Source organism: Bos mutus, chromosome 6 (genome assembly GCF_027580195.1).
Source record: "Bos mutus isolate GX-2022 chromosome 6, NWIPB_WYAK_1.1, whole genome shotgun sequence".
In the NCBI taxonomy this organism is placed as follows: Eukaryota; Metazoa; Chordata; class Mammalia; order Artiodactyla; family Bovidae; genus Bos; species Bos mutus.
Window position 1 is genome coordinate 105,251,752 of NC_091622.1, and position 27,198 is coordinate 105,278,949.

The 27,198-nt window shown below is 41.3% G+C and overlaps 1 protein-coding gene across 1 annotated transcript in view; it reads right to left on the bottom strand.

The window, feature by feature from the left end:
* Window positions 1–827: 827 nt before the first annotated feature.
* CLNK (cytokine dependent hematopoietic cell linker) overlaps window positions 828–27,198 on the bottom strand; it is a 209,291-nt gene continuing 182,920 nt past the window's right edge. The window contains exons 16-19 of the mRNA XM_070372699.1: window positions 24,861–24,994; window positions 19,432–19,509; window positions 14,522–14,677; window positions 828–4,058 (exon numbers count right to left, since the gene is read on the bottom strand). Coding sequence (XP_070228800.1) covers window positions 3,912–4,058; window positions 14,522–14,677; window positions 19,432–19,509; window positions 24,861–24,994 — 515 coding nt within the window. The 3' untranslated portion in view covers window positions 828–3,911. The remainder of the gene's footprint in view (window positions 4,059–14,521; window positions 14,678–19,431; window positions 19,510–24,860; window positions 24,995–27,198) is intronic.

Here is a 27,198-nt window from a genome sequence, read left to right on the forward strand (position 1 = left end):
TAGTGAAGGGCAAGGAAGCTTTGCATGCTGCAGTCCATGTGGTCTCAAAGAGTCCAACATGACTGAGCGACTGAACAACAACAAAGATAAGAATACTCAAAAATCAACTGATGACATATTTGTAATTCTAAAACTTGCAGTTTAGGCCATCATTTTTTAACTCTCTGCTTGGACATCAGCCCTGGGCAGTTTTCCTTGATTACGCCCAGGCCTACCAGTGCAATGGTGGTTCAAGGGAGACAATGACCAAATCTATTATTCTGCACTGCATGATTTTAACTATGTGTGTATCTTGCCTGCCAGGCTTTTAACCCTCCAGCACAGAGATTAGGTCTTTTTGGCCTTTATGTCTCAAATCTAACATGTCAAAAATTGTTCTAGAAAATTTCTCATAAATTAACTCTAAATATGATTTCAAAAGGGCTTTGAGAGATAATAGAGCATGAATCAAACAAAATTAAACTATATTTTGAACTTAATACCCAGTTACAGATATGACATTTAATTACATATTTGCTTTCATTTAAGTTAGTACAGTTGCAATGTGCAAAAAAAAAAAAACCCCACAAAAACTGAAAATATGCTTAGCTAGAACAAATATTACTCAAGATAGAAAAGTCTATACAGAAATACTGTGCCAATCATTTATTTTATAGACTATCTTATCAAAAATGTATGTGTACACACACACACCCAGCAGTGAGCTAAATTTGACAGTGGGTTAAAATTTCATTCCTCTATAGTAATTTGAGCAGAAGAGTTAACCTATGACATGGTTACAAGGTTATACACACATATCAAGAGGGGCAGTTTTCTTTGGGAAATTTCTGGTTCAATACTTTTAAAATCCAATTCAATGAGTTTCATCAAAATATCTAATATTGGCCTCACTCACAAGCAGTTAGTGAAAAGTGTCAAGAAAACACATCAAAGAAATGGGGAAGTAACTTAAGGTTGTCTTATTCATCATATACTTATTTATTGTCCGTTTCTCCCACTTAATTCACTGCTATTATTCTAACATCTACAAGAAAGCCTAGTAACAAATATACATAAATACACAAACAACTGCTTTTAACAAGATATTATTAAATATGAGGAAGATATAAATTGATCCAGAATGGAAATTATTTACTCAAAAAGAAATATCTTGAATAGATGCTATGATCAGATAAAGCTAAAATTCCACTACTGTATTGAAGCTGGGTTTCAAGTGACACTTGACAACTGAAAAAATGGTTGAAAAGGGATTAAAACTCTTTGAAATTTGGGCATGCCAAGCCCAAATCATTGACCTTTCAATTGCAGATCCAAAAATATCTAGACACTGAATAGGAAAATTGTGTATGAAGACCTTGGTTCTAGCCACAAGTAGGTCATTCTAAGATTTTGGCCAAGGAGACATAGTTTCCTTAATTATAAAATGGATTAGAATACCTGCCCTTGCCTTCTTTACAAACTGTTGTAAGAATAAAGTACCTTTGACATTTTATATTCTTATTCTCTAGTCATCTACTACAAGCAAAATGTCATTATTACAATCAACACTGAAAATCAGAATGTCACTGTGGCAGGCATGGAGGTGAGCCCCTTGAATTGCTCTTGAAAGAACTTGCTGATCAAAAGTTATTTGTTGGCCTCTAGTGATAGCACCTTCTGGGTCTCCCAGAGCATGTGAAGGTCGTGTTTTCCTGGGTAGCCTCTGGCCGTGACTTAGCGTGGTGTTGACTAAGACATGGCCATTTCTGCACAACACAGGCTGTGTCCTCTGTGGGCAGTCTTTGCTCTGATCTTGCCAATGAGCTGACCAAGCCCCTCCCAGAGCTGCATTTCAATCTGATGCCTTTTCTTGCCATTCCTCTCTTCTTCCCTCATCCTCTCACAGGTATCAGACCTCCATCATAGCCTGAAGTCTCTCCTACCTACTCCTGTTCCTCCTCCTTTCAATCTCTCTTAGTCATTATCTCCAACAAATGTTTGCACATCTAACTTCTATCTTGGCATCTGAGTTCTGGAAGACTCAACTAGCATGGTCCCCTAATCCCACTTCTTTGAAGCAACCTCTGTCACTACTAAGAAAGCTATTTCTTTCCAGAAATTTTCATATGTATAAGCCATTGTGAGCATTTTAAGATGGTTCTTCTTTTTGCTTTTAGCTTCATCACATACATTTATGAATAAGAAATAATAAAGGATTTTTAAAAACATAAGCCTATACAATAGCAATCACCACTTGATGTTCTTGGACTTTAATAACAACGCTTGAGGAGACTCCAAAACATTTTTTGAGAACACAGCATGGAATGGCATGGCCCCAGTAAGAAGTGAATCAGTTATCTGGAATCTTTCAATAGCTTTTCAGGGTGAGGGTAAGATTCTTTCTGCCCCCAAGCCTGTGTCCTCTCTGCAGAGTCTGTTTCCATGCTCCCCAGGAAATGTCACTTGCATTGTTTCCTTTGATATCTCTTACCTTCTCATTCTTTCTGGCTTTACTTCTGCTTTAAAACTAAACTACAGTTACATAAATATTCCATGTATTTCACATGTAGGTTTTGAAAACTTTTGAAGTTCATGGTGTTCTATTAATTTCAATCAGCACTCTTTTTTTAATAAACTTTATGCCGCTACAAGAGTTTATTTATATATTTTAACATGAATAAATCTGCATTTTCAAAGTGTTCCTGTCTCTTTTAAAATTTTCAACCTGATTATAAAATTGCCTAGGGCAGAGAGTGTACCTGGGGAGATATGTTTGGATGAAACTAGGCAAAACGATAATAAAAATCTGGGATCTCTTATATTGAGTAACATCAATGATGTCTTTGAGCCTATTTCTTCATCTGTGTTATGAAACAGGAATGAAATGTAATCCTTTTAGTATTGAGAGGGGAACTATATCATGCTATGTACAAAGTTCCTGTAAGACACTGGCACTAATTTGAGAACAGTTCTTTCCCTTTGAATGGAAGTCCACAATCCAAATTATAAAAATTCTACTTTCCTTCAGCCTTTCCCTTACTCCCTTACTGTGAATTTGTTAATTCCATTGGGCTTAAAGCTACTCTAAACAGAGTAGACTGGTAATGGTACTGTGGTCATTTCATACCTGTATGCATCAGTCACTCAGCTGTGTCTGACTCTTCGCGACCCCACAGACTTGCTCTGTCCATGGAATTCTCCAGGCAAGAATACTGGAGTGGGTTGCCAATTTCCTCCTCCAGGGGATCTTCCTGACCCAGGGATCGAACCCATGTGTCCTGTGTCTCCTGCATTGCAGGAGGATTCTTTACCTGTTGAGCTGTGCGGAAAGCCATTTCACACCATACTAAAAACATTTCTGATTTCTGTCCTTCAAGTGGTATTCACAAGTGATCTGTTTTTTCATACCACATCCTTCCCTATAATTTCTAGAATTACAAATAAAGGAGAGCTAACATTCACCTACATCTTTAACATAAGGAGTCATAAAGACATTCTGAATTCACAAGTCCAAACAGTTTTGAAATCAAGAGGACAGCACCAGGTACTAGAAGGATCATAGATTTGGGGACTCTCACCCAGACTTGTCAAGTGCCAGTTGCAAACCCTGAAGCGATAGCTTCTTCTAACCTTGGTTGCTTATCTGTAACATGAGCATAATGACCATGTTTGTAGTTCTTTTCCTTGGAAGATATTTTTTAAAAACCAGTTTTTTTTATTTTTTGCATCCATCTTATACATGTTTATTCTGTGATGTGAGCTTTCAAAACCATGTTGATTTTCCAGTTTCCATGATAGAATGTTTTTTTTTTTTTTTCTACAAAATGAAAGAAGAAATCCCTTGAAGTCACAGAAAATAATCTTTTTTGAAACAAAGGAAAAAATAACAGAAGCACTGGATCCACTGATCTGAAGATGAAACAATGAGCAGGCTACCTAGGTGAGAAGTGTCTGTTGACAGGGAGGGCCTGAGTTAGGTAACACTGCTCCCTGTGGGTCCCAGTTTTATCTTTCCCGTCAATAAGTATAATAGGAAAATACTTGTAGTGTTCAATGATGGCTTCCACCGAGTCAAACTTCTGAAACACAGAAGAGAAAGTTAGTGAAAATTTAGGACCTTTGTGTGTGTAGGTTAAAGTACAGCCTAAGATGCTTCATTTTACTTAGGAAAGAGGGTAACTCATTTGACTTTTTTTTTTTTTTTTTTAGATTGTAAAGGTATATCAGGAAGTGATTTAAAAAAATTATTGGAGTATAGTTGACTTAGAATATAGTTGATTGGAGTATAGGAGATAAAGATCTTAATGCTGGGAAAGATTGAAAGCAAAAGCAGATTGGAGCAACAGAGGGTACAGTGGTTAGATAGCATCTCTGACTCAATGGACGTGAATCTGAGCAAACTCCAGGAGATAGGGGAGGACAGAGGAGACTGGCATGCTATAGTCCATGGGGTTGCAGAGTTGGACATGACTGAGCGACTGAATAATAACAATGATAGCAACAAACAGTTGATTTACAATGCTGTATAAGCCTCAGGTATACATCAAAGTGAATCGGTTATACATACACGTATATCCATTCTTTTAGATTCTTTCCCCATATAGGTCATTATGGAGGATTGAGTAGAGTTCCCTGTGCTCTGCAGTGCATCCTCATTAGTTATGTATTTTATATATAGTAGTGTGTATGTGTTAACTCCAGTCTTCCAGTTCATCCCCCCTCTCACATTTTCCCCCTGGAGAAAGTTGATTTTTTTTTTAAAGGATGTGGCAAAGAAGCTCTTGAATGATAAATGGTAAGATTAAGGTAAGGAGGGTGACCAGAAGTGAGCCCTCCACAGTTCTCGAAGCTTCCCACCCATGGACTGTTCACCAGAATCAGGTCACACTGGTCAGTTTCCACTCTATTGTTGTGTTCCTATGATAAGCAGTTCAAATGGGTTAATTACACTGCAGTCAGCCATGAAGACTCCCTGGTGCCTCCCTTACCTGTCCCCCAACTGTGACAAATTAAAATGTGGATGATCACGTCTTGACTTCACTTTGTAAATTGATGGGAACATCTGCAGTGAAGCCTCTCTCCTGTACACCCCTCTTGTTCTGATGCATTCTAGACTAATCAGGAAGAATACTGATGACCACAGGGCTTGGCCTGGTAGTTCTTGGCCAATTTAGTGTTCTTACCTGGATTTCTTATGCAATAAACAGGTAATAGCAGAATGTTACACTTTTATGTTTCTAGAGATGTACAGATAAAGTGATGGGGTGACTTAATAGAAGGGAAGGTGGTTTCAAATATAGAGGAATCAGGAAGTGCTTTGTGGAAGATACAGACTTGAGATGGGCTATACAGTGTGGGTGAGTTAAGTGGACAAGGTGGATTTAAAGATACTGAGAGCAGAGTAAGACCTGTGTGCAAAGACAGGTGTTGAGCACGTGTGAACAAAGACAGGAATTCCTGCCTTCTGTAACTTTTTGTGAAGTGAGCAGGGCAGGAATGGACCTTCTCTGAAAAGCCAAGGAAACTAGCTCAGAGTGGGAAGCAACTTCCTCAGAGGTCACACAGCTGGGGGCAGGACCAGGAATGCAAACTGGTTTTTCTGGATGTGTATGAGTTTCTTCCTTGATGCAACTTTACCTATGGCCTGTGAACCCAGTGTTCCAACAGAGCTGAGTCCAGATGGTGCAGCGTGAAGGAGGGACCTGTGTTGGGGACGACTTTGATTCTCTTGGGCTTCCCTGGTGGCTCAGACGGTAAAGGATCTGCCTGCAATGTGGGAGACCCAGTTTCGATCCCTGTGTTGGGAAGATCCTCTGAAAAAAGGAATGGCTAAGCGACTAACACTTTTGATTCTCTCTAGTTTTGCACATCCTCCCTCTGCCCAGCACAGGAATGTTTGCAGGCCTGAGGGACATTCAAGAGGGAATGAGATTGTCAAGGTCTCTGTCCTCATGGAGACTCATGCATTGCATTCAGGTGGGGGCGGATGGAAAAAAAATTCCCTCTCCAAATAGATCTTTTCATGTAGGGATAAAGTGCTGTGGAAATAATCTCCAGACTTGAATTTTTGTCAACATTACAAAGCCATTACTTACATTCAAATTCTGTTGGGGATTGGTATAGATGTCTAGTATTTTGGTTCCATATTATAAGAATATCTTGGCATGAATACATTCTTATTTCTTATATGTATTTACAGAGATAATCTATTCCCCTATTTTGGCTCTTTTTCCTCTGGAATTAATCTTTAGAGGGAAAAATGCCTGCTTTGTAGTCTCACTCCTATTTTCTCTAGGATAGTCCCAATATAATGAATTCAATACTAATTATTTATAATCCACTCCATGGATGATATTTGCTATGAAATTGTAGTTTTAACAAGTAGAAGGAAGCAAGCTGGGCAGACGTAGTAAGTTATTCTGTCATCTCTTATTACTGACTTCCAGAGATAGGCCAACAACTGACATATTACTCTAAAGATAATTTTTAGAAAGATTATAATTAAGCTCTTAAAACTTTTATATTAAATTCCCTTTTTCAGGAGGACGGTAAATACCATCCTAATATTAGATATTAAAATTTGTTTAAACCTTTGGCAATTGCCCTAAATACCAACCATAGGCAATGTTTCTCTGCCAGAAAGGTTAACCATTCTGTTTGGATCCACACATGGGAATAATAGAAGAGAAGAGAAAAAGAGGAAGAGAGAGAGAGATGCAAAGAGAGAACAAAGAGAAACAGACACGAAAAGTGAAAAAATCAACTCATTGATTAATTATCTCTGTTTCTTAGTCTTTAAACTTTATCAAGTAAACGTTTATCATAATTTTCAGCAATTTATTACAAGCGTTTGAGATCACTTCTTTTTACTAGACTCCACAGCAATGTCGACAGATGTGAGTTCTAAAACTTGGCAGCAAGTAGAGCTCTGAAGGTTATTAACAAGAAGGTAGCTCACTGGTGGGTCCAGGGCCAGTGTTCTATCAGCTGCTAAATATTTCAAATCTTAGCCCTGCTTAGGCACAGGCATTGATGGGTACAGATTAACAGAGTATTCCCCTGGATGGCAGAGACCCGTCTTCCTCTGCTCTCTGTCCCCAGAGTGAAGCATCAGATCTAGCATAACGTAGGCATAAAATAAGGCGTGGCCCAATACTGAACAAATGAGAGATGTGGGCTGAAAAGTGGCCTCCATGAGATATCCTGTGTCCTAGTTCCTGGAATCTGTGAATGTTTCTAAGCAAAAGAATATTACTTAGCATGACAAAAGTTGGGACTATGTTAAGGATCTTGAGAGGAAGGTCTTTAACAAAAATTAATTATTTTTGGCTTTCCTAGGTCTGTATTGCTGCACACAGCCTTTCTCGAGTTGTGGTGAGTGGGACTGCTCTCTAGTTACCCTGTGCTGGCTTCTCTTTGCAGTGACTTCTTTTGTTGTGGAGCATGGGGTCTGGGGGTGTGGGCTTTAATAGTTGTAACTCTTGAGTTTGGTTTCCCCTTGGCATGTAGAATCTTCCCAGACCAGGGATTGAACCCATGTCCCCTGCATTGGCAGGAGGATGTTTAACCACTGGACCACCAGGGAAGTCCTGAGAGGAAGACCTCAAGAGAGGAGTTCAACCTAGGCTATCCCTAAAAGCGATCACATGTATTCCCATAAGATAGAAACAGAGGAAGAGTCACTTGGAGAAGATGAGGAGGCAATGTGACGTCAGAGGCAGTGATCAGAGTGATGTGGCCACCAGCCAAGGAAGCCAAGGTATGCTGACAACCACCAAAAGCTGGAAGAGGCAGAAAGGATCTTCCCCTAGAGCCTCCAGAAGAAGCATAACCTGCCAATACCTTGGTTGCAGAATTGTAGACTTTGGAGCTTCGAAAGAATACATATTTGTTGTTTTATGCTACCAATTTTGTGGACTTTTGTTACAGCAGCCACAGGAAGCTCCAGATGCTCCCTAAATCTAAATTCAGACATGAATTTCTGGTCACATGGCTAACAGAATTACCCAACTTTATAATATGCTGCAACTTGGACCTTTCTAGGCTCATTCTTTGCAGGCCTATGTGGATTTGCTTACCTTCTGTGCTTGTGACAGGTGTCGAAAAGCTGTGCCTTCCCAGGGGACCAGACCAGGCTGCTGCAACTGTTATGGCCCTTTGTGAGCTTTTCATTTAAACCCAGGGCACACAGATCCAGTGAAAGGACTTTAGGGAATCATTGAAGGCAGAAGTGGTACTTACTAACCACCTGCCTCCCTCTATGTGTCTAGAACCCTGTTTACATCATCTCATCTTACTCTCAAAATAGCTCCCATGTTAGAGGTGACCCTGCACTGTATGCACAGTCAAATTCTACAGTTTGCAAAACAGCCACCAAGCCACAGGAAATCAAAATGATCCTTGAAAACCCTGTGCCTCATTACGGTTCTCCTGCAGAGTCAGCTAAGATGCTACTTTATTCAAGCACCAGATAAAATAGCTAGTAGCTGATTTTCATTGAGCAAAGCCTGGCTGCAGGAAATTCTTTCATCTTTTCTTAGCAATGGGAGATTCCTCCTCCTAAAGGCAAAGGGCTCAACAGAACGATGAAAAATGTGGTGGAACTGAGAGCAATCTAGGTCATCCCCCTCTACACCAGGGCATAGCTCATTCAGAAGAGAGGCAGGAAGAACCACCTGTAAATTGTGATTCTTCACCCAGCATCTGGCTCACACTAAGCTCCAGGTAGGTGTTAACTAATTTTCAACTGAAGTTCTAGGTTATTTTCAAATGGGTTGGGGATCATTTGCATTTGTTATGATGCTGTCTGAGGCTATGTGAGAAAGGCAATATTTTTGCAGATTATATTGAACCCCAGCTGTGTCTGTGCGTCCTGGTTCCCAGGTGGTTCAGTGGTAAAGAATCTGCCTGCCAAATGCAGGAGATGTGGATTTGATCCCTGGGTGGGGAAGATCCCCAGAGAAGGAAATGGCAAAACACTCCAATATTCTTGCCTGGAAAATCCCATGGACAGAGGAGCCTAAAGGGCTACAGTCCATGGGGTTGAAAATAGTGGGACAGTGACTGTGCGATTTAGTACGAATGCACGCACATGTCTGTGGGCCAGTGACTTCACGCTTCTGGGCCTCAGTTTCCCTGTCGGTTAGATGGTGATATTGATAGCACCTACCTTAAGGGTTGCTATGAGGATCAAATCGATCAAGTTAATTAATAATTGTTAACTGCACAGTATAGTGTCTGTGCATAATAAATGATGTAAGTGTGAAATAGACATGAAAAGGAGACTCTTGCATGGGAGATGCATGAGAGGAGAAAATTCCATAATAAACCAAAAAGAGTCCTCTTAAGCATTTGCATTTTTTTTAGGTTATACAAATGAAAATTTATATAAATTGAGGGAAACATCTCAAAATATAAGATTCTAGGCCTAAAAGTACTATAAATATTGTAAAAATCTAGGAAAATGATATGCTGATTTTATTTAATTATTTTTTACTGAAGTATAGTTGATTTACAATGTTTCAGGTGTACAGAAAAATGAGTCAGTTATACTGGCTTGGCCATAAATTTCATTTGGGTTTTTCCATAGATGGGATAGAAAAACCTGAACAAACTTTTTGGCCAACCCAACGCATTTGAATTCTTAAGGGGTCCTTGGTACTGATAATTAGAGCTGTTCATCTGAAAGCTGATGGTCTAATCCAAGGGTGGTCAGGATGACAACTGTTCACCTGCTGAGGCCGGCAGTGAACTGGCTGGCAACCTGATTCAACACTATGGGGAAGTTATCGTAGGGTCATTGTTTCCTCTTTCACAGGCAGACCAAAGTATAGCTTGAAAAAAGCTGTAACCTCTTTACAGCTTGGTTTCCTCACTGGTAAAAGGGGTTCAATAACGCGTCCTTTCCAGAGTGTTTTCAAAGGCGAGAGCAAATGAAAACAGCAGCTTAGAGAGAGCCCAGCACATTTCAGGGAACATGATTTCCATTTCTTGTATTCTCTGAGGAAAAGGAATCCCAAGCACTTAAAGTCGGAGTCAGATAAGCCTTTTTTTTTTTTTTTTTGTAAATGAGAAATTCTGTGAGCTGGCAGAAGACACAGAAGAATAAAGGGAAATTGAGCTGGGAAATCCCATTAACCATAGGTATCTGGACCCAGAGGCTTCCCAGATGGTACAGTGGTGTAGAATCTTGTGTCTGCCTGCCAGTACAGGAGACACAAGAGACGTGGGTTCAATCCCTGGCTCAAGAAGATGCTCTGGAGTAGGAAATGAAAACTCACTCCAGTATTCCTGCCTGGGAAACTCCATGGACAGAGGAGCCTAGTGGGCTATACAGTCCCTAAGGTCACAAAGAGTCAGACTTGACTAAGCAGGCATGCACTGTCTGGACCTAAGGGGAACTATGTCCTAGTTATCACCATGACCCAGTCAGAATAATAACAAAATAATAATGACTAACATTTATTGACATGTCACAGGTAGTGTTCTTAGTGTTTGACATTCATTAACTCACTAATCCTCATCACAAAAGGAAATAGTTGCAACTCCTCTTTGTAGTTTTGCTGTAACCCTTTGTTTTTGTTGTTCAGTCGCTAAGTCATGTCCGACTCTGGGACCCCATGGAATGCAGCATGCCAGTTTCCTCTGTCTTCCACTATCTCCAGGAGTTTGCTCAAATTCAAGTTCATTGAGTCAATGATGCCATCTAACCATCTCATCCTCTGCCACCCCTTCTCCTTTTGCCTTCAGTCTTTCCCAGCATCAGGGTTTTTTGTTTTTTGTTTTTGCAGTGAATCAGCTGGTCAAAGTATTGGAGCTTCAGCTTTAGCCTCAGTCCTTCCAATGAATATTCAGGGTTGGTTTCCTTTAGGATTGACTGGTTTGATCTCCAGTAGTAGTAGTAGTAGTAGTACTGAGTAGTAGTCTGAGAAACTCTCAAGAGTCTTCTCCAGCAGCACAGTTTAAAAGCATCAATTCTCTGGCACTCAGCCTTTATGATCCAGCTCTCACATCTGTACATGACTACTGGAAAAACCATAGCTTTGAGTGTACAGACTTTTGTCAGCAAAGTGATGTCCCTCTATTTATTATGCTGTCTAGATTTGTCATAACTTTCCTTCTAAGGAACAAGCATCTTTTAATGTCATGGCTGCAGTGGCCGTCTGCAGGGATTTTGGAGCCTGAGAAAATAAAATCTGTTACTCTTGCCACTTTTTCCCCTTCTATTTGCCATGAAGTGATAGAGCCAAATACCATGATCTTAGTCTTTTCAATGTTGAGTTTCAAGCCAGCTTTTTCACTCTCCTCTTTTACCCTCATCAAGAGGCTCTTTAGTTCCTCTTCACTTTCTGCCATTAAAGTGGTGTCATCTGCAAATCTGAGGTTGTTGATATTTCTCCTGGCAATCTTGATTCCAGCTTGTGCTTCATCCAGCCCAGCGTTTCTCATGATGTACTTGCATATAAGTTAAACAACCAGGGTGACAATATAAAGCCTTGTCATACTCCTTTCCCAACTTTGAAGCAGTCAGTTGTTTCATATCTGGTTCTAAGTGTTGCTTCTTGACCTTCATACAGATTTCTCAGGAGACAGGTAAGGTGCTCTGGTATACCCATGAATTTTCCTCAGTTCATTGTGAGCTACACAGTCAAAAGCTTTCACGTAGTCAATGAAGCAGATGTTTTTCTGGAACTCCTTTGCTTTCTCCATGATCTATTGAATGTTGGCAGTGTAACCTTTTGATCCCTTTCTTACTTGGCAATATTTGGAAGATTTATTTATGTATTAATTTATTTATTCACTCATGTTCTCCTTTATGCCGAAACTTTCCCAGGCTGGAGCAGAGTCTGGTGAACTGACCCCACGGTGGCCTGGCCAGTGCTGACTACCCTCTCCAGCCACGTGTGATTCTCAGAAAAGGACTCTGGGTCAGGCACTGGGTTTAAGCTGGGATGTCCACACTCGTGCCTTCCTGAAGCATTTTGGCAGCCTTGGCAACAGTCGTTTTGGTGTCTATTGAAGAACAATAGGTGTCTGTGTGACAGTTCTGGTTTCCTAGTGTGCCAGTTTTCTTGGGCCTCCACAACAAAGTACCACCCACTAGGGTGGTAGGGAACTTAAATGATGGAAATTAATTTTCTCACAGACCTGGAGGTCAGAATTCCAAGATCAAGATGTTGGCAGGGTTGGTTCCTTCTAAGGCCTCTCTCCTTGGCTTGAAAATGTCCCCTTTCTCTCTGTGACCGCATATCTGTGTGTGTCTATATCCTAATCTCCTCTTCTCATGAGGACACCAGGCCCATGGGGTCAAAGGCCACTCTAAGGACCTCGCTTTATCTTAGTCACCTCTTTAAAGACCTCATCTCTAGGGGACTTCCTTGGTGGTCCAGTGGTTAAGAAACCTCCTTGCAATGCAGGGGACGTGGGTTTGATCCCTGGTCAGGGGATAAGAAGCGACTTAGCACGCATGCATACAGGATACTAAGACCCCACATGCCATGGGGCAGCTGTGCCCGATGACCACAACTCCTGAGTCTGCATGTGCTGGAGCCCATGTGCCCCAACTAGAGTCCATGTGCTGCAACGAAAGATCCCACAGGCCTCAACTAAGACCTGATGCAGCCAAAATAAATAAAACAAAAACAAACAAAAAGACCCTGTCTGCAAATACAGTCATATTCTGAGGTGCTGGGGGCTAGAATTTTCACATAGGAATTTGGGAGGGGGCTACAATTTAGGCCATAACATACACCGGCAGATAAACAGAGGGGGCACATGAGAATCACTGAATTACAGAAGTCCAGACTTGCAAAGAACATTTACATTTGAAGAACCTAAAGCCCAGAGAAACAGTGGAAATAGTAGCTGACTTAATTTTTTTGGGCTCCAAAATCACTGCAGATGGTGATTGCAGCCATGAAATTAAAAGACGCTTACTCCTTGGAAGGAAAGTTATGACCAACCTAGACAGCATATTAAAAAGTAGAGACATTACTTTGTCAACAAAGGTCCATCTAGTCAAAGCTATGGTTTTTCCAGTGGTCATGAATGGATGTGAGTTGGACTGTGAAGAAAGCTGAGTGCTGAAGAATTGATGCTTTTGAATTGTGGTTTTGGAGAAGACTCTTGAGAATCCCTTGGACTGCAAGGAGATGCAACCAGTCCATCCTAAAAGAGATCAGTCCTGAGTGTTCATTGGAAGGACTGATATTGAAGCTGAAACTCCAATACTTTGGCCACATGATGTGAAGAGCTGACTCATGGGAAAAGACCCTGATGCTGGAAAAGACTGAGGGCAGGAGGAGAAGGGGATGACAGAGGATGAGATGGTTGGATGGCATCACCGACTCAATGAACATGAGTTTGAGTGGACTCCGGGAGTTGGTGATAGACAGAGGCCTGGCGTGCTGCGGTTCATGGGCTCACAAAGAGTCGGACAAGACTGAGCGACTGAACTGAACTGAAAGCCCAGAGAAGTGAAGTGACTGGCCTGAATTCACACACATAGTAAATGGTGATAGAATTTGAACCCTATCTCGCCTTCTCTTTCCTCCCTCCCTCCCTCCTTCCTACCTTCCTTCTGGAAGAGTTGAAAGAACAACTTCTCTTTGCCCTCTCACCACCTGTGCATCTCTAGCCCTTGACTTAATTTTCTAAGCTTCAGTTTCCCTACATCTAAGATAGGAACCACTGTTCTATCAAAGAGCTGTTGAGGGTTAAAATAAGATAATGCAGACAGACCAGGCCTAGCATAAACACAGCAGAAATCAATCTCCTTTCCCTTTTCTCTCTGATCTATTTATTCAGTTATTAATGAATGCTTTAATCGAGTCATTCTTGCACCAAGCTGCCTCTCAGCAGACGTGTACTGAGGTTGGTCACGCTCAGCATAGCACTGGATGCAGTGACTGAGCCCACGATCAATGTGGGGACACACACCTACCCATTCCTAATGCCAGTACTGCTGATGTCACCAGAAATGGCTGCAGTAAAATTCAGCGCTGGCGGGGGAAAGGAGTGTGGCATTAACATGGGTCTCAGGCAAGGCTTCCTGGCAGGCAGGATGGAGATGTGTGTTACAGAATGAGTTTTCTTTAACGGGCCAAGCAGGAGAGAGGGTGCATGGAAAGGTCAGGATTGGCTGCAGGTCCTGTGAGCTAAGACACGGACGAGGATGCTTGTGGAAGGGGCTGGAAGGATTAGATTACATTCTGTACCTCCAGGGTGGCTCTTCTCTGATCTGCAGTCATGGGGATTTGGGAGTGGCTCAGCCAGCATCTCCAAAGTGAAGTCGCTCAGTTGTGTCCAAATCTTTGCGACCCTATGGACTGCAGCCCACCAGGCTCCTCCATCCATAGGATTTTCCAGGCAAGAATACTGGAGTGGGTTGCCATTTCCTTCTCCAGGGATCGAACCTGGGTCTCCCACGTTGAAGGCAGATTCTTTCCAGCCTGATCCACTAGAGAATCCCTGTGAACTCCTTCAAAGCTCCCCTTATTGCTGTCCTTTGGTTGCAAAAGGGAAGCCATTGGGTTATACCCACCTCATCTCCTCTGAGCCCCGTCCCCAGGGCAAACTGCTGATTCCTCTCCAAGAAGCGGATTTTCACATTGTAGACTTTGTTCCTATAAAACACCACCAACACATAGGGCTCCGCCCTGGATTTTGCAGAGCAATCTCGGACCAAGAAGGTGCCATCCTGAAGCAAAAGGAAGAACAATGATCCTTCCAGCCCCTTCCACAATGATCTTCATAACCAGGATCCACCCTCCCAACAGGCACAGCAGTGAAGCCTGTGTGCCTGAGATCCCCAAGAAGCTTTAGTTTTTGGCAAGCCAGTTCTTTTTTTTTTTTTTTAATTTTATTTTATTTTTAAACTTTACATAATTGTATTAGTTTTGCCAAATATCAAAATGAATCCATCACAGGTATACATGTGCTCCCCATCCTGAACCCTCCCTCTGGGTCATCCCAGTGCACTAGCCCCAAGCATCCAGTATTGTGCATTGAACCTGGACTGGCATCTCGTTTCATACATGATATTTTACATGTTTCAATGCCATTCTCCCAAATCTTCCCACCCTCTCCCTCTCCCACAGATTCCATAAGACTGTTCCATACATCAGCGTCACTTTTGCTGTCTCGTACACAGGGTTATTGTTATCATCTTTCTAAATTCCATATATATGCGTTAGTATACTGTATTGGTGTTTTTCCTTCTGGCTTACTTCACTCTGTATAATAGGCTCCAGTTTCATCCACCTCATTAGAACTGATTCAAATGCATTCTTTTTAATGGCTGAGTAATACTCCATTGTGTATATGTACCACAGCTTTCTTATCCATTCATCTGCTGATGGACATCTAGTTCAATTTAATTCAGTAGGTGTTTACTGAGGGTTACAATCCTAAAGGAAATCAACCCTGGATATTCATTGGAAGGACTGATGCTGAAGCTGAAGCCGCAATACTTTGGCCACCTGATGCAAACTGCTAACTCATTGGAAAAGACCCTGATGCTGGTAAAGATTGAGGGCAGGAGGAGAAGGGGGCGACAGAGGAAGAGAGGGTTGGATGGCATCATTGACTTGATGGACATGAGTTTGAGCAAACTCCAGGAGATAATGAAGGACAAGAAAGCCTGGAGTGCTGCAGTCTGTGGTGTCACAAAGAGACACGGCTGAGTGACCGAACAGCAACATGTCTAGGGGTTCTTGTTATTTTGTGAAAAGTGCACCATTCAGATCACAACACCCTCCTCTTCCAAATCTTCCAATATCCCCCGCTGTCCTCAGTGCCATGCCTACAACTATAAAATGATGTTCATGGACCAAGGTACCAGACTCTCCTGCAGTTTTATCTTGGTCACTCCTGCAGCCTCCAGCCCTGGGATGATGGTGCTGGTCAAGCTACCATTTCCCAGGGGCACCATCTTGCTTTCAGGTTCTTAGCATTTGCACAAGCCACCCCCTCTGACTTCCCTTTCCTCCCCGCTCTGGGGCTGCTTTCCGCCATCTGCCAGGGTTCATGTGTTTCCTGTTCTGTTAATGTTCAGGATATTATTCTAGAGACAGTAGGAACACTGCAGGCTTTGAGTAGGAGAGGATTTGAGCATTGACGTTGATCCTCCTCATGGGGAGTGGCTTCAGTCACTGATGTCGAAGTGAGTGGAAAGACTTTATGAAGGAGAAATAGAAAATAGAGCATGGGATGAGGTGACAGGAAGTGCAGGGCAAAGAAGAGGAGACAAAAAACGTTCCAAGTTGATGTCTCAGAGATGGAGTGAAACTCAGAAGCTTCAGTGTCACAGAAGCCAAGGGGGGACAGCAGAGGTTTCCAAAAGAAAGCCAACAATGTGAAATGGTCTGAAGGCTGTAACTAGACAAGCTATAAATATAATATCAAATAATCAGGCACACCCTGGGGAGTAGCTCAGGATGAAGATCTGGTCATAAAAGGCTAAGAAATGGAGCAATCTTCCTGAACAGGTACACATATAAGGCTTAGTTCTGTGGTTACATCATGTCAGTTATATGAGGAAAAATACTGAAAAATCTTTAACTGTAATTTCATTGATTCTTGGATATGTAGTTATAAATATGTAGAGTAGATCTAGTTAAGTATGTATAGTACTATGCATTCTTTATGTGATAGGTATTGTATATGATAATTTATATTTGTAATTATCTCCTCTATTGACTATATTTCATTTCTATATGTTTATATATATTATATACATGCATATATAATAATGATTATAATACTCTACAATAACACTATAAATATATTAAATTTATAAATAATACTATAAAACTATAGTGATGTCATGATGATGCTGGCAGCTAAGGTTTACTGAAAACTGCTCTCAAGATGCCAAGCACTTTATACACATTTTATTTGATCCTTATATAAGGTTTGAGGAGGTATTTTATCCCCATTTTACAGGTAAGGGAATTAGGTTCTAATTATCTAAGTGGATCCCCTGACACATCACAGCCAATCAGCGGAATACCAAAAAGCCAAGGCCACATTCTTGCTATAAATACACCAATCTCCAAGTGCATAAAGTGAATTTAAGGAATTTTCTGGAACCTGTTCTGCCAAAAATATTCAGCCATAATTAAAGCCTTAAGACTCAAGCACAGAACATTGCCAAAGATTAGAAAGTGAGAAGGCCAAGACATGTGTCTGGTTTGGGGGTTTATCATTTAACACTCTGCAATGAGTTTGTCACAGTGAATTTGGGCAACCCTGTAATTTGAATTAAATTATCTTACATAAATGGGAAACATGTTTTGACAAAACTGAGACAAACCAAATAGGAAAATATGAAGTCATTCAACTGAGATTCTGTTTTCTCAATGCTTTTTGGGAAACAGGCACACAGAAAGGGAGGGAAGGGAGCCTTGAAAATGCCCAAATGTAGTGGGAAGGACATTATATGGCATGTACATTGCCCTTCTAGCACCATCCACACAAGGGGCTCCTGGAAATAGGTCTTCTAAGAGCTATTTTTCCCTTGGGAAAGGGACTCAGGGAGTGTCATAGTTGATTAGCCAAGAAGAGACAGGGTTGGAGCTGGCACGACCATGGCACCATTAGACGCAGCAGAGGTCAGCCGTGTGTGGGATTCCTCGGGGACAGGGAAGGGAGAGTCCTTGAGGCAAGCACCGCCCAGCTACCTATGAGTCCTTTGTAGTCCCTTCTAGAAAATAAAGAGCTACAGTGGCTCCCCGAGGCTGCTGGGATCTTTTGAAAACAGCACTGATCTTTAATACAGGTTCTGGCACTTTCTCCACCTTGTAATTGAAACCTTAGCCTCAGTTTCCTTATCTAGAGAATGAGATAGTTTTGCTAATTCCTAATATGTTCAAGATACTTTGTTATCAGATGTATTAATTTCCTACTATTACTATAACAAATTTGAATGAACTCAATAACACACAAATTTATTCTCTTACAGTTCTGGGGATTGAAGTCTGATATGGGACTCACTGGATTTAAATCAAGGTGCCAGCAGGGCTGTGTTCCTTCTAGAGATTCTAGGGGGAGAATGTATTTTCTTGCCTTTTCCAGCTTCTAGAAGCTGCTACCAGTGCTTGCCTTATGGCTGTCTAGGGCTGACTCTGAGCCTCCTGTCTCCCGCTTACGAGGACCCTTGTGATTATTGTCAACCTTCCCTGATAATCCAGAATAATTTCCCTATCTAAAGATTCCGAACTTAATTCCATCTGCAATTTTTTTTTCCATATAAGGTGACAGAGACACAGATATTAGGGATTAGAAAGTGCATATATTGTGGTGGGAAGAGCATTATTCTGTTTACCCTAGCAACTTATATATACTTAGTAATTTGATAGCAATATATTATATAATTATATATAATGTGTATTAATAATTTAATTATATCAATTCTGAGAGCTAAGTTTTATTAAAATTTATTGGTGACCTGTCATTTATTCACCCATCTTCTAATTAAATAACTCATTCATTTTTGTATTTCCTCACTCAACAATGACAGTTGTATTGGTTAGCTGAGGATAAGTATTGATATTCCATTGGTCCTGAGAGCCTTCCTGTCACTTCTAAACAATCTATTCTAGTTCTCGGCACACAGTAGAGTTAGTTGCTTAACAACTATTTTCTGTTTGTGATGATGGTTATAGTAGTGATTTGATCTGATCACAGTTATCCCAAGTCCTCTCTTTTTTTGATCACCTGTAGCTTTGGAACCATTTGTTTTTTTTCCCCCACACATTTCCACTTGTTTTGAAGTTGAGTCTGGTCATGTGGTTCAGTCTGGCCAATGAAATGTGAGCAGAGATGCAGCATGCTATGTTTGAGAGAATGTGTTGAAAACCAGTGTGTGATTGGTGTGAGCATACACTTAGATGGAGCCCCTAGCAGTCTGGGTCTACCCACCCAAACCTGTCTTGAGCATGAAGCTCAAGAAACAGATATAGTTCTGTTATGCCAAGCAACTGAAATCTTGGGGCTGTTTGTTACTACAGCATGATCTATCACATCCTGACTATTTGAGCATTTATCATCCCTGCTATTTCTTAAAGAGGTAAGACGTAAAAAGCCAACTGTACCTTGGGCAGACCTATAGGAAGGACGTGAATCTTGAACAAAGCAGAAGGAAAGCATCTTCCATTGCAGCCTCCGTTTCTACCCTAGCCTCCAAATTTGGTCTCCAAAATAGATCCTTAGGGTTGATTTTACTATTTTCACTTAACAAATAAAGAAACCTGCATTTACAGATGTTTAGGAACTTGAGAAAGTCACACAGCTGATAAGTGCTACAACCAAGTCTCAAATCTAAAACTATTTGAAAACCCATTTTCAGTGACAACCTCCCCAGCAGTGAGAAATTACAACCCGTGACCTATGGGCAGAAAACTCTAGGATGACTACAGAATCAATGCCAACATGCCCTGGAGAAGCCATTACCTTGTTCTCCTTCATTAATGCCTCTTCCACTGCCTGGCGACTGTATTCTCCAATGTACCATTCGTTGTGCTGGACATCCTGCAGTACAGGTGAGACGGTGAATGCTTTAGGGTCAACGGGAGGGACTGTTAATTAAAGTTTACTTTTGTTCCACTAGTGCAAATCATGGGGCTTCCCAGGTGGCTCAGTGGTAAAGAACCTGCCTGCCAATCAGGAGATGCCAGCGACGTGGTTTCTATCCCTGGTTGGGAAGAGCCCCTAGAGTAGGAAATGGTAACCCACTCCAGTATTGTCTGGAAAATTCCACGGACAGAGGACAGTCGGATATGACTGAGTGACGGAACACAGTCATATCAGTGACCGATCACAGTTGAATTTATAGCAAATATGCAGTAAAAAAACATCAATGACCGATCACAGTTGAATTTATAGCAAATATGCAGTAAAAAACTGCCTATCCTTGCTCTTGAGATGGACACAGACAAAGTAACAGCAGTTTAGGAATTATAAAATTGACATAACAGATCTGTCATTGAAAGTAACCAGAAATGTTACTCCATCTACTGAGAAAGGTGTCTTGGCACCAAACTCAAAATGGATAACAAACCTTTTATCATCAATGCTTTCTGAACCTGCACCTGCTGAAGCTTATTGAGGTGAGTGTATGTTATTTTTGATCCCTATGAGGCCCTAGTCACCATAAAAATAGCAGGGGAGGGAAAGATAGGTGTAGATTGAGAGCATCTTTAAAAGTTTTTTTAAATTAATTTTTAAATTTTTACTAAAAAATTTTTTTTATTCATTCATTTATTTCTTTTTGGCTGCACTGGGTCTTTGTTGCTGCATGGACTTTCTCGAGTTACAGCATGCAGAGGCTACTCTCCAGTTGCAGTTTGAAAGCTTCTCATTGTGGTGGCTTCTCTTGTTGCAGAGCATAGGCTCTAGGGCACACTGGCTTCAGTAGCTGTGGCACATGGACTTGGCTGCCCTGTGGCATGTGGAATCCTCCTGGACCAGGGATCGAACCCTTGTCTCCTGCATTGGCAGGTGGACTCTCAACCACTCTACTACCAGGGAAGTCCTGAGAGCATCTTTATGTCAATTGCCTAAACTCACCTGTGGTAGGACTGGGATTTGAACCCTGGTCTGTCTGGCTTTCTCTCTGTGCCATGGTATCATATTTATACAAATTTATTTCTTTTGATTATAAAATCCACCACATCAGAGAGAAGGTAGGGCAGTCAGGGAGATGTGCCATGGATCTGCAATTCCTTTACTGAGTTCCAAGGATAATAATATTAAATAACCCTTTCCATGAGTCCAACATCTCCAAGGCCCTCCCTCATTCTTATCCCAGTCCGTGGCCACAAGAATCCTGTAGGGCAGATGTTGTTAGGACAGTGGAGGCTCAGGAAGTCAGCTTCTGTTCCATGTGGCAAGAACTAGGGATTTGACATCAAATCTTTGGTTTTCAAAATCCCTGGTCCTCCCAGCACAAACCTGATCTTGCAATGATGGGTTCACCAAGCACATGAGCATCACTGGGAAAGGCATGGGCTAGCTTCCCCCCCAACTCTACCCCCTCACTTCTTGCCCACACCAGATCTGAGGATGGGGGCCTGGCGAGCCAGCTGTGCTCGCTCTTGTCTGGACACACGTGATTTCAGGGCTTGACATGAGCTAGCCCTGCTGCCTGGAATCTGTTTAGGCTCCTCACTCCTCCTCCTCCCTGGTTCTGCCATTGTCTTCCATCAAGCTTGGGGGCAGAGTCACCTCTTACTTGAGGCATCCTTTGGAATGAATCCCTTTACCTAGTCCCTACTGCCAGGGGCGGGGTAGGACCTGCTCCCCTCCAGCAAAGTCAGGTACCAGGTTCCAGAACAAAGGGCAGCCCAGAACCCCACTTCCCTGTGGGAGAGGGAGCTCTCTGTGCTGAGAAAGGTCTGCTGCTTCTGGGGAGCTTCTCTGCCAGCCTGGGAGCCTGGCAGGGCTCAGTCACGCTGTGCTGCTTCGACTCTGATTTTGTTAGTCGAAGCTGGAGCTACTTCTTCCCTAGTAGCTCAGTTGGTAAAGAATCTGCCTGCAATGCAGGAAACCCCAGTTCAATTCCTGGGTTGGGAAGACCCCTGGAGAAGGATAGGCTACCCACTCCAGTGTTCTTGGGCTTCCCTGGTGGCTCAGTTAGTAAAGAATCCTGCAATGTGGGAGACCTGGGTTTGATTCCTGGGTTGGGAAGATCCCCTGGAGAAGGGAATGGCTATGAGAGATTTCATAACTCTGTAGTTCTCCAGGTGTGATCGGAGTGTGAGCTGGCGTGTTTAGGTGCCGTTCAAACAGTGTGAGGCAATTCTGAATGACCTGGAGGGAGAGATGGGCCCCTTTCACTTTTCTTTCCAGCCCTCTGAATAATCCGACAGGGGTGCTTCATTTTGGTGCTTAATATCACTATGACATTTCTTTTATTTTTTAAAATATCTAGATTTTTTAAATGGATAGATTGTATTTATTTATTTTTCATGTGTCTGTTCATTTATTTTTTGGCCATGCTGCACAGCATGTGGGACCCTAGTTCACTGACCAGAGCTCAAACCTGTGCCCCCTGTACTGGAAGTGCAGAGTCTTAAACCCTGGACCATGAGGGAAATCTCTTGTTCTGGCATCCCTAATCTCTCCTTATGCTGAGGTCCATTAGTGAGTGATGGCATCCGACTATAATATAATAGCCTTGTTTTGTTTGAGCTAAAATGAATTTTTTTTAAAGCTGTGATAAAACCATGTGTGTGTGCTCAGTTGCTTCTGACTCTTTGTGACTCCTGGACAGAGGAGCCTGGTGGGCTACAGTCCATGGGATCTCATGGGCAAGAATACTGGACTGAGTTGTTGCTTCCTACTTCAGGAGATCTTCCCGTCTCAGGGATGGAACCCAAATCCCTTGCATCTCCTGCACTGGGAAGTAGATTCTTTACCACTGTGCCACCTGGGAAGCCCCTATACACAACATATGATTTACCATGTAACCACTTTCAAGTGTACAATGACTTTGAGCACATTCATATGGCTTTGCAGCCATCACACTATTCCGCTCCAAAACATTTTCATCATACCAAACTGAAACACTCTACACGTTCAACAATAACTCCGCTGGTAACCACCATTCTGCTTTCTGGCTCTATGAATTTACTTATTCTATAAGTAGACTCTATACTGGTCTTTTTGTGTCTGGCTTATTTCACTTAGTGTTATGTTTTTAAGGTTCATCTATTTTGTAACACATCAGGATTTCATTCCTTTTTACAACTGAATAATGTTACTATATTTCATTTATCCATTTATTTGTTAATAAACATTTGGGCTCTTTATACTTCACAGCTATTATAAATAATGCTGCTGTCAACATGAGTGTACAAAAGTTTGTTCAAGTCCCTGCTTTCATTTCTTTGGGTGTATACCTAGAAGTAGAATGCCATGGTTAGTTTTAAGATTACTTTCTATGTATGTATGTAATACTGGTTTAATAGAGCAGTGATGTAAAATGAAAAAAAAAGTTAAAAGATATTACTAAGTATAACATTATTATAGATAATATACAGATAGGCCACAGATCATAAACATGCATTCAGATAGTTGAAATCAGGAAAGTCCTGGTTTAGTGCAAGCCTTTCCCATGCCTGAAGAATCCAGGTTCTTGGAGGGGTGTGATTTTTGGATAGATACCTAGGTAGGACTCTGGGATTCCAGTGCTTATGAAGATGATGAAAAGGAAGCCAGGTATGTAAGACGGGGCAATAGAAGAGCCATGCACAAACATTTCTATGCTCATACCACGTGCAAACTATGTGCAAAGTCAAACTTAAGAGTATGAGACTTCTTTTAGACTTAAGGTAAAAATTAACACTAAGTATAAGGACAACCAATGGCACTTGGAACGTTGCAGGAATACGAGCAATTGTTCCAGTAGTCACGTGTGGATGTGAGAATTGGACTGTGAAGAAGGCTGAGCACCGAAGAATTGATGCTTTTAAGTGGAGTGTTGGAGAAGACTCTTGAGAGTCCCTTGGACAGCAAGCAGATCAAACCAGTCCATCCTAAAGGAGATCAGTCCTGAATATTCATTGGAAGGACAGATGTGGAAGCTGAAATTCCAATACTTTGGCCACCTGATGCGAAGAACAGACTCTTTATAAAAGACTTTGATGCTGGGAAAGATCTTCAATCTTCCCCAGGAAGATTGGTCCCCAGGAGAAGGGGACGACAGGAGATGAGATGGGTGGATGGCATCACCGATTCGATGGACATGAGTCTGAGCAATCTCCGGGAGCTGGTGATGGACAGGGAAGCCTGGCGTGCTGCAGTCCATGAGGTCACAAATAGTAGGACATGACTGAGCGACTGAACTGAACTGACTAGAGATATCCTATGTGCTCTGCTCCTGCTTAAAATCTTTTGCAAGCTCTGTAGCAGAACTCTTAGCCTATAAGGCTATGGAATGGAGACCCAGAAGGAACATGTCCTTCTGTGCCATATCATGAAAGACTTTAAATTAATGTTGCAACGTGATGGAGGGAAGAGGGTAGAAACTAAAGAAAGTTTTATTCCCCCATATATGTGAGTATAAGTGCAGCACGGCCTGAGAAGAACTGGTTGTGGGAATGGAGAATATTTTAGAAAGAAAGCAGGAAATAGATGAAGGACAAGCAAGAATCCATCTACTATTACCTCTGTTTGCATCTCTGCCCCTTTTTACATCTCCCCTGGGGCAGAGACCATAACTTCTAGCACGTTGTCTGGTATAGAGTAAGTGCTCAGTAAATGCTTGCTGAACGGTTCAAATGAAATGAGCATACAACTTGTGAATCTTTTGTTGGAGAAACAATTGCAATATGTAAATCTTCATCAATTGTAAAACTACTGAACAAGCAATACACATACAACACAGTTCTAAATATCTCTATTTTTTGGATTAACTTTTAAAAAGCACTTTTAGAATATGGAAATATACAAATTGCAAATTTTAGTGAAATGGAAAGATGCAATGTTATACAGTGAAATATTTTTTAAAATATTAACCTCCAATAATATATAGCCAGAAGGGGGAAATCTCAGCGCCAATCGTAATGATCTCCTTTTTAGGCATTGTTCAAGAAAGCTCTCTTTAGGTGCTGTGTGTGCATGGTCAGTTAGTTCAGTCGTGTCTGACTCTTTGTGATCCCATGGACTGTAGCCCACCAGGACCCTCTGTCCATGGGATTCTCCAGGCAAGAATACTGGAGAGGGTTGCCATTCCATTCTCCAGGGGATCTTCCCAACCCAGAGATTGAATCTGCATCTCCTGCATTGCAGGTGGATTCTTTACTGCTGAGCCACGAGGGAAGCCCCTATTTAGGTGCTAAGGTCATCTAGAAAAGTACCATAGGAAGTGTCTGTTTTACCTTGCCATCAGACCTTCTGAGGAAAGGTTTCTTCCTGCTCGTGATTTTATGAAGTAGTGGATTTTCCTGAGGGCCAGAGCCGGTTGGAGACTGACATCTCTGAGGAGCATAGGATGGCATGCTTTCTTTATGATCTGGGAAAAGTAAATTCACATTTAAATATGACTATGATGGAACCCATCACTCCCTCCGGTGTTTATGGCAACTTAGTCTCTACCACCATCATCTCACTCTTGAGAGCAGTCTCCTCAGGACTGTTCTCTTGTTTCAGATTTTGTCCCTGTCTCCCTAGGGCATCTGGAGTCACCTTCAAAAAATGTAATTCTGACTTTACTATACACGTGGTACACATCCTTCCATGATGATCTGGAAGAAAATCCAAATATTTAAACTTCTGTCAATAAGGTCCTGTATAATCTTCCTCTTCTTATTTCTTCATCCATCCTCTACTGTCCATGCTGTCCTGGCTGTAATGAACTTTGCTTAGTTTCTTAAACAAGCCAAGCTTGTTTCCAACTCAGAAAACACCATTTATTTTAAAATGCAAAAGAATAACTTTTTGTTTTAATGGATCATCTTTTATAACCTGAAATAATGACTAATAGACAAATTATGGTTACTCAGACTTGGGCACTTGGCAGATGCTTTACTAAAAATGAACAAAGTAAGCCTGTCACTTCATGGAAAACAACTGGCAGTATTTGTGGCCAAGTTTAAAATTAGACTTTTCAAGGGCAAACTGGAGTTTGGAAAAACTTGTATCTGCCACAGTGACTTAATAGCATATCCACAGTTGGACTTTTCTGATGAGATTGGAGGCATTACTTACAAATGTGATTAAAAAAAATATTATATAATAAAATATGTTAATGTGAGAAAGATCTGCTCACGTTTGTGAATCATTGTTTTCCAAGTGACTAATATATGATGCTACAAAATCATGTCTGGGTAAGAGTCTTTAAAAGGGAAGATAGACCAATGGATTTCATAGTAACAGAATACAAAAAATTCATTGAAAGGATTTTGATTTCACATGGCACCTAAGCTTTAAGATACTACTACTTTGTCAAGTTTTGATGTGGTGCATTCTCTAATTCAATAAAAATAACATATTTTCACTGTGTCATTCCAGTAAACCTAATAGAAATGAATTTCAAGAAATTAAGGTCACAAGGCAATATTAATAACCTCAGATATGCAGATGACACCACACTTATGGCCAAAAGTGAAGAAGAACTGAAGAGCCTCTTGATGAAAATGAAAGAGGAGAGTGAAAAAGTTGGCTTAAAACTCAGCATTCAGAAAACTAAGATCATGGCATCTGGTTCCATCACTTCATGGGAAATAGATGGGGAAACAGTGGAGACAGTGACAGACTTTATTTTGGGGGACTCCAAAATCATTGCAAATTGTGACTGCAGCCATGAAATTAAAAGATGCTTGCTCCTTGGAAGAAAAGTTATGACCAACCTAGACAGCATATTAAAAAGCAGAGACATTACTTTGCCAACAAAGGACTGTCTAGTCAAGGCTATGGTTTTTCCAGTGTTCATGTATGGATGTGAGAGTTGAACTATAAAGAAAGCTGAGTGCCAAAGAATTGATGCTTTTGAACTGTGGTGTTGGAGAAAATTCTTGAGAGTCCCTTGGAGAGCAAGGAGATCCAACCAGTCCATCCTAAAGGAAATCAATCCTGAGTGTTCATTGGAAGGACTGATGTTGAAGCAGAAACTCCAATACTTTGGCCACCTGATGTGAAGAGCTGACTCATTTGAAAAGACCCTGATGCTGGGAAAGATTGAAAGCAGGAGAAGGGGATGACAGAGGATGAGATGGTTGGCTGGCATCACTGACTCAATGGACATGAGTTTGAGTAAGCCCCAGGAGTTGGTGATGGACAGGGAGGCCTGGTGTGCTGCGATTCATGGGGTCACAAAGAGTCGGACATGACTGAGCGACTGAACTGAACTGACTGAGGGTCACAAGGAAGAAGTCAGTTGTTAGAAGGAATGCTTAACAAAGATATTTATAAATATGTTAGTAATTTTAAGCAAGAATTAACTGTATAAAAATGACAAATCATTGAGAGCATGAAAACAGCATCATAATAAAATTCTGGACAATGATAACATATAAAATGGAAAAGGAGTTATTAATGTGAAGGCAGAATTATAAGTTATTTAGTCTTAATTCAGTCTAGAGAACATAAAAGTTATAATTCTGGTCAGTAGCTTAATAAGAACTTTGAAAGAATGGAATACTTTTCACACACTATGTTTTTTAAGGCAAGGTGCTAAATAAAACATTAGCAAACATTTATATGCCAGTTACCATAACC